Source organism: Nematolebias whitei, chromosome 9, assembly GCF_014905685.2.
Source record: "Nematolebias whitei isolate Nwh7 chromosome 9, NemWhi1, whole genome shotgun sequence".
In the NCBI taxonomy this organism is placed as follows: Eukaryota; Metazoa; Chordata; class Actinopteri; order Cyprinodontiformes; family Rivulidae; genus Nematolebias; species Nematolebias whitei.
The window spans coordinates 27,986,736-27,997,104 of NC_056506.1; the positions used below are offsets into that span (position 1 = coordinate 27,986,736).

The following is a 10,369-nucleotide window of genomic DNA, read 5'->3' on the forward strand; positions in this document are numbered from 1 at the left end:
TATTTTGACAAAATAATTATGAAGTTCCAGCTGGATGTGAGCACTGGATGTGTTACATCCCTCTACTGTTGCTCTTTGCACTTGGACTGGCACATCTATAAATAGAACATGTTTTGTGAAATTGGCAGCGGTGGAACAGTTTATATAAGTACATTTATATAAGCCTTTATATTTTTTTTTTTTTACAGTTGAGCTGTTTGAAGATGACAGCAGTCCACTTTGGGCTTGGCTGCCTTTGGACCAGCTCTTATGTCTGTCAAACTTAAACTCTGTTTCACCAAACTGAGAGTTCAAGGAGCTATCTACAGCAGTTCGAGAATAACAGTTCAAACTTTCATAGCTGCGTCATAATGGCTGGACTATTTCTTTAAGCCATGTCAAACCTCACAGTAACTGTGATCCATAACTTCTTTAACATGTGTCTTTAGTCCTGCCTTTCTTCATTTTAACCCCTTTATTCTTAAGGCTTGTTTAACACAGCTTTAAACAAACGTACACCTCATCTCCTAATGTTTCATTCTGACGACAGCTGCTTTTTTTAATCTGTCCTCTTGATTCACATCCCACCTCATCAATCTTCCTGCCTCTGTGTTTATAACCGTCTTGGTCTTGTTCGTCTCCTCTTCGTTTATGTTTCCCTCACATTGTTCTCCACCTCCTTTCGTCTTTCTGTCATTCCCAAATGTCTGTGGCCTTTTCTGTACAACAGTGACAAAAACTCCTTCTGATCTTTGTGTAGGAACGTGGGCAGCCAGTGGGCTCTGGATCAGGCCAAATACAACCTGGTGAATGAGTACATGCTAGTGGGAGTCACAGAAGAGCTGGAGGACTTTGTCATGATGCTGGAGGCCGCGTTGCCACGCTTCTTCAAAGGAGCCACTGATCTGTATAAAACAGGTGCGGTCATTACCAAACATCTGTCCGTCCATTTTCTGTACTTACCCCAATTCATGGAGGCTGGTGTTTATCCCAGCAGTCATCAAAACCAGTGCAGAGGTTCATCAGACAGAAAACCATTCTCACACCTCAGGGACTGGACATCCAGCAGTTATTCCCATTAAGATTGTTTTCTGATTTAAAATCTATTCCTGGAGTCAACATTTTTCAGTCAGGTCATCTGAATAGTTTCTTTTTTTTTTTGTGCTGAAACGTTTCGCCTTCGATCCAGAAGGCTTCATCAGTCAAGGAAACACACAACACAAAACTGATTCTTCCCCCAAACAGCTTACTCCAAAGTGGAACAAACCAGTTCTGCTTGTGATAAGATGGTCTCTTTGGTACGCCCCCTCCTCCATTGCTGACCCTCTTCCTTGATGACAGTCTTGTCAAACTGGTTGAAAACAACAAAGTCCATGCTCAGTAATCCAGGTATACAATCCAACATTTTTCAGTCAGGTCATCTGGACAGTTTCTTTTTTTGTTGTGCTGAAACATTTTGCCTTCGATCCGGAAGGCTTTATCAGTCAACAAAATGGAGGAGGGGGCGTACCAAAGAGACCATACATAAAAATTATTCTCTAATTAGGTTTATCCAAACAATGCCTTTAATTAATGAATTCTGTAAACAAACAAAAGGTGGTTCTAAAACACGCGTGTATTGATTAAATATTTGATGTTATCTTGAACGTATTTTCCAAGTATTGTCATCACTTTGTATCTACAGAGTCATAAACCCTGCAGCACTAAACATAACTGTGTGTTTGTGTATGCCTACGCAGCGTGCTTGTGTGTTAGCAGGCTGGATTGCTCATTTGAGAATTGATCTGGGGTCAATCTGCAGTCAAGCTTCTCATCAATGAAGTTAAAGATTGTTTACAATAAGTGCAGCCAGCGTAAATAATGAAGAGAAGGATTCAGTGAGACGAGAACAAAGATGTGCCATGACTCATTGTGATGTTCATGTTTAGCAGCAAAACTCAATCGCTTAACTCTGATTTAATAAAGGAGACTGAACTTCAGATTTAAGAGTCATGCAGTCTGTTTTCTAATAATAAACAGTAAAACAAGTCCTCTGATATCTTCTCAGTACTGGATGATGATGTTTACTGGCTGATCTTTTGGTAGGTGTCTGACATTTTAGGGTTTTTTGTTAGCTTGAAGCAGGGGCGATTCTAGGATCTGACTTTTAGGGGTGCTCAACCCCCAGTGCCAACAACAGCTCTTGGGTTGAACATCTAAGTAGCCATTGGCATCAGAAGCATTTATAATGTGGGGGGGGGGACACGCTGGTGGGGGGTCCTCCCGCAGAAAAATTTGAATATATTATATGTCATTTCCTGCATTCTGATGTATTTTAATGGGTTTTTAAACATCTACGTTTACCTACATAAGTAAACACTTGACTCAATAACTATTTTAAAGAGCACGGCACAACAAGAAGTAGCGCTAAGCTAGCAGCGTGCAATACAGACACGCTAGCTAAGATGCTACGAACGTAGCGCTCTGCTTTTCATTACACAACCTGAAAAATGCTTTACACAAAGTCAGTTTAGTGTTAACTGATCATAACAAAGACTAAACTTATACAACCAGAAGTTGCAACATAGATCTACATACAAAACAAAGCACAACTAACTTTAAGCATTAACCTTTAATTTAACCATTAAACATACAATGTAATTATGACAGAAAATGAAGATTTACCTGCAGTTACCTTTGTACAGATGAACATGTGGTACTTCCTGTTTATCACTGTTGTATTCAGCTGCTCGTGAGGTCGGCCTCACGGCCTTTGTCATCTTTTACATTTTTCCAGACTCAGTTTAGGTTTTGAAAATGTAATAAACTGTATTCCACTCTTTAAACACTCTGGGTAACGCCGTCTGAATTACATGTTACACTGACAACGTTTAACCATTTTTTCTGGTGATTTTTCACGAAATCCCTCTGACCACAAAGCGTTCATAATGCAAGACGCCGACAATGTTGTCGGGGGAAAAGGGGGTGGAGCTCCTGCAGGTTATGAGTGTTTCACTTTGGGATAAATTGAGATCACTAATTGGTCAGTTGCTGGCAAGCCTGCTGGATTGATTGACAGGTGTTGTCGAAGATCTGACTCGTGAAAAAAAAAAATATCAAAGATTTTACTGGCCCGTTTAAGAGTGCCATCATTTATTCCATGTTTATTTGAAATTTATTCAATATTTTGGTAAATCTAAGATTTGAGAACTGAGTTTCCTTACAAAATCCTAATGATGGTTTCTTTATTTTTCAGGGGTGCTGAATTAAAATTTAGAGGTGCTTGAGCACCCCTAAAAAGAGGCTAAAATCGCCACTGGCTTGAAGTATGATCCTGTTTTCTTTAACATAGAGAGGATAAAAACAGGACAATTAGCTCCTGACGGTAGTTTTATTTGTTGCTCCATGTGTTTTCTCAGAGCTCCATCAGTGACAGATTTTCAGACTACCTACATGGAAACAATGAGGCAGAACCTGAGAGTGATGAGTACCAAGTTTGTGGTGTTTCTTTTTAGTAACCTTTGTAAGATGTGACAGATTTTAACATGGGAAGAATATTACCACAAATATTTAGTACCGGAGCCTCCTATTGGTGTATATATTGTGTTAGAAAAGTCTTCACTTCCCTTGATATTATTTCTACTTTGTTGCCTGACTGCTGGAAATTGACTGTTTTACAGTTACTAATGGGCATGACCAAAGTCGGTATTTTGTGATGCATTGTGGTCTAGATATATTCATGCCTACTTCTGGTTTGTTGAAATACTCAGTCTAAACAGTATTCATATCTAACTATATTTCAGTTGTGCTCTGCAGTCATTTTGACACCTGGCAACATTGCATCACAATGTAAAATACCAGGAAAACTAATTTATAAATAAGTTTATGCATAAAGCTCGATAAAGAAGCAGATGTAAAGATCCAAAACACTAAAGTTGGATGCCGACCTTAGATTCAGGAAGTACGGTGGTGCTTGAAAGTTTATGAAGCCTTTATACGTCGTTTTCTATATTTGTGCATAAATTTGACCTAAAACATCATCAGATTTTCACACAAGTCCTAAAAATAGATTAAGAGAACCCAGTTAAACAAAAGAGACAAAAATATTATACTTGGTCTTTTTTTTTTTTTTATGAAAATGATCCAATATGACATATTTGAGTGGTAAAAGTATGTGAACCTCTAGGATTATCAGTTAATTTGAAGGTGAAATTAGAGTCAGGTGTTTTCACTCGATGGATGATGATCAGGTGTGAGTGGACACCCTGTTTGATTTAAAGAACAGGATCTATCAAAGTCTGATATCCACAACATGTTGGTGGAAGTGGATCATGGCAGGAACAAAGGAGATTTCTGAGGAGCTCAGAAAAAGAGTTGTTGATACTCATCCGACTGGAAAAGGTTACAAAACCATCTTAAAGAGTTTGGACTCCACCATTCGTGTGTAACACGGTTACTGTGGTGATAATATAGAAATATTTATATTTAACATTTAATCTGTGTCTATAAAAACCAGATCCTGAAATCTAGATGTGACGTGTGGATTTTCTGAATGAAGAACACTAACGTTCACATGTAACTGATTTTGATTAATCGTTTTAATATTTTTATATTCACATTGATGAACACCAGTATATCTATACAGGGAGTGGAGATAAGAATGCCAAGGGGTGAAAGCCACAGTAGGTGGCTTTACCAACAGATCAAACATTAAAAAAAAACAATCTGATATAATTTGTGGTTTAAAATGCAGCTAATATGTTTATTTTATGTTGACGGAAGATTAATGTGCATCTTCTTTTATTACAGGCAAGAAATCTCACCTACGGAAGACGAGCGAGAAGAAGCCGCCCACTAAGGAGTCCATCGCCAAGCTGCAGCAGTCGGCCATCTGGAAGATGGAGAACGAGTTCTACGAGTTTGCACTGGAGCAGTTCCAGTTTGTCAGGGCTCATGCTGTCAGAGAAAAGGACGGGGAGCTCTACCTGCTGGCCCAAAACTTCTTCTATGAAAAAATCTACCCCAAAAACTAACGAGGGGCGTGTCTAAAGAGTGGTTTTGGAGGAACTCTGTTTTGTACTTCTAAAAGATGTGCAGTCTGAGGAAAGGCGGGGTGCTGTGAGGCTTGAGGACTCCTGCTGACGATGACCTGCTGCATTTGTGTGTGAAGGAGAACACTCAGACTGCCAGCACTTGTTTTTCATAACTCTGCCACGAAGAGCTCGTGTTTCATCAGCAGCTTCTCCACGTCGACTCCCTCCCGGGGCAGAGGTCTTGTTGGCTGAGGGGCTCCTGCTGGCACGTTGATCAAGTGTGAACTTTGCTGAGAAACAAATAATACGTCCATCGGCTTTGTACTGTTTGTGTTTGGTTGTACTTTGAATAAGATTTGTTGTTCATATGTAAAATCTAACCTTTTTTTATGGTGAAGACACCCTCATGCCTCACTTTGTGCTACTAACTTAAAACACGATGTGTAAAACATCTGGTTTCTTTGTTTTAATATCGGACTTGAATGAAAGCATTTCAGGCTTTTCTGTGATAGTTGTGCAGGGCAGGCGTGTATGTTTTATACTGTATTTAATGTTTGACTCTTGTAAATGAATGATTTTACACACGATTATTAAACGTGTAAAAATGTACATTAAAAACTGAATCAAATGATTTGTAAATTTGTTAAGCCCACATTTTATTTTCACAATGGAACACAGTAAAGATATCACAAACTAAGTAATTGTGCCATTTTTAAACGAGAAAATAAGGTCATTGTGAATTCAGTGACAGCGAATGATCTCAAAGTTGTTCCAGGTTCAGCACCAGTCCTCCACTATGAAGCCATGCCGCTGTAATGGATGCAGTTTGTCTTTGTAAATGCAAGCTCTTCCCTGAAAAAGACGTCCTCTGGATAGTAGATGTTCTAAAACCTGTATGTGCTTTTCTGCATTTACTGTGTCGAAGTTGCTCGTGCCAGAGTTATGAATGCATCCCTATACCATCAGAGAGGCAAGCTTTTCAACTGTGCCCCGATAACGGGCAGAATCTGTTTTTTTTTTTTTTTAGTACAGAGAATGTGGCATCTGTGTTTTTCAAAATAGGGATTTGTCTGACCACAGAACAGTTTTCTTCTTTGCTTCAGTTCGTTTTAAATGAACTTTGGTTCAGAGAGTCTGCAGCGTTTCTGGATGGTGTTCACATGTTGCTTCTTCTTTGCATGATAGAGCTTTAAGCAGTATTTATGGAGTGAACTGTTTGCAGACTGATTTGAGGAAGTGCTGCTGAGTCCATGCAGGGATGTCCACAACAGAATCAGACCTGTGTTAATGCAGCGGCTCCTGAGGGCCCGAACATCACGACTCTCAACGTTGTCCTTTTGAGATTTTTACAAAGTCTTGAACTCTGTTATGAACCGTAGATGATAAGATATTCTAAGTTTTTACACTGAGGGTCTAATGTTGCACCGTGTTTGGATATACATTTTCCACAGAGTAGTGAACCTCAGCCCATCTTGACTTCTGAGAGTTTCAGCCTCTCTAAAACGCTCCTTTTTTTTATACCTGGTCCTCTGACCTGTTGACATTAATTTATAAAACACTCCTCCAGCTGTTTCTCATTTGGACCAGTTTTACAGCCGTTTGTTGCCCCAACTCAACTTTTTAAAGAGGTTTTGGTGCAATAAATTTCAAATGACCTTTTTTAACGGTAGTGTCTTAGTTTAAATGTTTGTTTACCACGTTCCATTGTGAATAACCTGCATTTTCAATTTGCAAATCATTACATTCCGTTTTTATTTACATTGTACACAACGTCCCAGCTTTTTTAGGTTTTGGATTGTACAAAGAACAGAAAAAGATGCTGCTGCTGTAACTTCTACTACTCCTTCCATCATTATGTTTGCAGACAGATGGACTAACCAGTCAGTAACCTGGACCTTTTATGAGTTTTAATGGTTTTCTCCAAAACTCTTGTGTAAATTTTCTCTGCATTTAGTTCGTTTTGGGTTGGGTTTTTTTGGTGACGTCTCTTGTTCCACTATTCAAACATGGTCACCAATTGTTTTCATTCTGCTAACAATTTTTCTTTTTTCTGACTATTTAAATATACATTTCTGTTTTCTGGCAGTTTGTCTTTTTGTGGACACCAGGATTAGGTGGGAAAAGTTTAGAAACCAAAAGGTCTGAAACACAACCTGCTGTAAAATCATTACAAGCTTTTCTCTTTTTCATATAATTCTGGACAAAGATAAACAATTGTGTGAACTGGACACTTTGAGAAAGTCTTGTAACTTCACCTTTAAGCATTAAATGCTTCCGTCTTCATATGTTAAGTTACCAAACTGCATCGTTTTATTTATTTATCAGCCTCATTTAGGATTCTGAGAAACCAGTTTAAAGCCTGATCTAAAAGTCGACTCGTCTTCTAGTTTCACAGAATGTTTGGTTTTTATTTGTTGTAAATGTGATTTTTTTTTTTAAGTCTCATTAAAGGTGCTCATTGCAAAGTCATGAACACCAAACAAAAATCAAAAAGTAAATTACTTTTTATTTTTAAATGAATTATTAAATATTGTTAGGAATTATTAATGGATAATGTGTTCTTAAAGCTAAATAAAAATTGTGACTATATGCCAATTGTTTATTTACCTACAGAAACAGCCAAAATAACTGAAAACAGGCCAAAAGTTAAACTTGCTGCTCAACTACAACCAGCCTAATGTGGGTCAGTCTCAAACTTACATGTGGTTTTTACCAATAAATCTGGAAAAAAAAAACTGTAGTGATAACCTTTTTTTAGGTTTCATTTCATACTTTGCATTGAGTGCCTTTCAATTTTTGAAACCATTTGATAGATCAGCCAACGTGGCATAAGGACAAAATGATTCACTATGAATTAAAGCTCATTTTGTAAAGAGAGGAGGAACCTTTGAAAATACCGTTTTCATCAGATTGGTGTGCCTTCTCTGTAGCTTTTTGTGTTGCAGCAGTTTTGTCCAATGAAACAACGTGGCTATCCCACCTGTGCTAAATTTAAACTGACAAACAATAAAAATATTTTTTATTCCAGACATTTAGTTTGTGTCTGTTTGCTTTTTTTAACATCAAGTTTTGTACATTACGACTCTGACAGTCATTGTTTGGTGGACTTGGACAGGAGTCCAATACTGGCAGCTGGTGCAAGAGTTCTGTGGACCGAGAACTTTGTAGAACCATAAAGAGAGAGAGCTGCTGGGGGGAGGTCGAGGCAAATGGGTCTTCATCCTCAGGATCAGACAATGTGTGGAGACACATTTGTGGCTGAGGAGGAGGACCCTGTTCCTGAGGCTCCAGAACTGTTGCTGAAGAGGCCTGTGCAGCTGAGGAAGGCTCCTTATCAAACATTCATCATTTTATGCCTCACAGTGATTTAATAGGCTATAAAACTGTTGTTGAGAAGTATCCTAATGCAACATTGAGTAATTACAGCAGGCTAACATAACTTTCTCAAGTAATGTGAAGTGATTTAAGGACTTCATACTGACATAGCAAGTATCTACTGTAACAGCTAAGATTAAAAACACACAGGTATATATTTTATATATACATTTTTTTCCCATTGCACATGTGAGCTCACATATGCAATGGGAAAAATACAGAGAATTAATTTCCCCGTTGGGGATTAATAGAGTATCCATCCATTCATTATCTACCGCTTGTTCTGAAGTTGGGTAATGGATATTTAACACGGTCCAAACAACATCACAAGATCATTGTCTTTAAGATTCAAGTTTCAAGATTCTGTATTTGTCATTCCACCACATGGGGTACATGTGGTGGAATGAAATTGTGTGCACAGGGTCCCAGTTACATCCAACAATAAAATGTAAAATAAAAACAGTTAAAAGATCTAAGATATGAACAAAGAAAAACATCAACTAAAAACACACTAAGCACTAGTAGTACAAAAACAATACGTTGAACAGCAGCACGAACATGAGTCTGTGTGAGCAGATGAGCACACATGAACACATCAACATGAAACAGATCAGCAGCAACATGAAACAGATCAGCAGCAACATGATGTGATTTTTCAGTGATTATTCTGGTTAGAGATTCATGAGTCTAACAGCCTCAGGGTAGAAGCTGTTCCTCAGTCTAGTGGTTCTACACTTAATGCTCCTCAACCTCCTTCCTGAGGGGAGCGGGGCAAAAAGTGTGTGTGCTGGGTGAGTGGGGTCCTTCATGATGCAGGTGGCCCTCTTCCTGCATCTAGAGGTGTAGATGTCTGTGATGGTGAGGAGACTGACTCTAACAGATTTCTGTGCAGCCTTCACCACTCTCTGCAAAGCTTTTCTTTCTGCAGCTGTGCAGCCTCCATGCCACACGTTGATGCTGGAGCGCAGGATGCTCTCCACTGCACACCTGTAAAAGGAGGTGATTATAGTAGTAATTAAAGTAGTAATTTAGTAATTATAGTAGCCTAATATTATTTTTCCATGTAGTAGTTTAGTTTTAGAAGAATTTCCATCTTGAGAACGGTAATATTTTCTGCTGAAAACAAAATATGTCACCCTAAGCAGCTAAATGTAAACAACAGGTAGCGGCTTATGTTATTAATTAGTAAACTTATTGTGCAACATAACCATAACCATGATCTTGTCCATCTTCCATGTGTGTAATTGACACTTCCCCAACATGAGTGAAAACAATTTAGGCCTAAACTAATTCACCTTCATTTGCAGATTTGTTTTTGTATTCTTTTTTCAGCCATTTCACACAGAGAAGCTGTGAACTATTGGCTATATATATATTCACAATATTATGAGTGAAATGTGCTTTGTTTGGGAGCAATTAACAGTATGGTTTACTCAGTGATTACAGGTAGCCCAGTAAGGGAGACGAGAGAATCCCTCTCCCCTTCTTTCACAACCTGTGTCAGACCTCAGCAGCAGCTACATGCCCTGCACCTGGCAGAGGGTGCCCATTCCCCACAAGTGAGTGATGGGAAACCCATATGTAGGCTAGACAGGCTATATGAAATAATGCGTTTTATTTTTTGATGGGGAGGGCAGGGATGGGGCTGAGCGCTAGTGCTGCTCTTGACAAGATGCCACCTTGGACAGCTGCCTATGCCGCCCATGTCAGAAACCACCACTGCCTTGTGTGGTGTTCATGGACAGGATCCAAGTGCACAGCTGTGGAGAAAAGGGTACCTGGTTTGGAAACCTCAGGGGTCTCATCTTTGATTTTTGCAGATGATGTGGTTCTTGGACACAGAGCTCTATAGACAGCCAGCCTCTTTAGCAATGACCCTTTGTGTCTTGCCCTCCCTGTGCAAGGTGTTAATGGTCGTCTTTTGGATAACTGTCAAGTCAGCAGTCTTCCCCATGATTGTGTAGCCTACAGAACTAGACTGAGACCATTTAAAGGACTTTGCA

At 39.0% G+C, this 10,369-nt stretch overlaps 1 protein-coding gene across 1 annotated transcript in view; it reads left to right on the top strand.

Moving 5' to 3' along the window:
• Positions 1-5,772, top strand: part of hs2st1a (heparan sulfate 2-O-sulfotransferase 1a) — a 57,977-nt gene extending 52,205 nt beyond the window's left edge. Inside the window, exons 6-7 of the mRNA XM_037682169.1 lie at positions 740-897; positions 4,768-5,772. Coding sequence (XP_037538097.1) covers positions 740-897; positions 4,768-4,991 — 382 coding nt within the window. The 3' untranslated portion in view covers positions 4,992-5,772. The remainder of the gene's footprint in view (positions 1-739; positions 898-4,767) is intronic.
• The last annotated feature ends 4,597 nt before the right edge of the window (positions 5,773-10,369 follow it).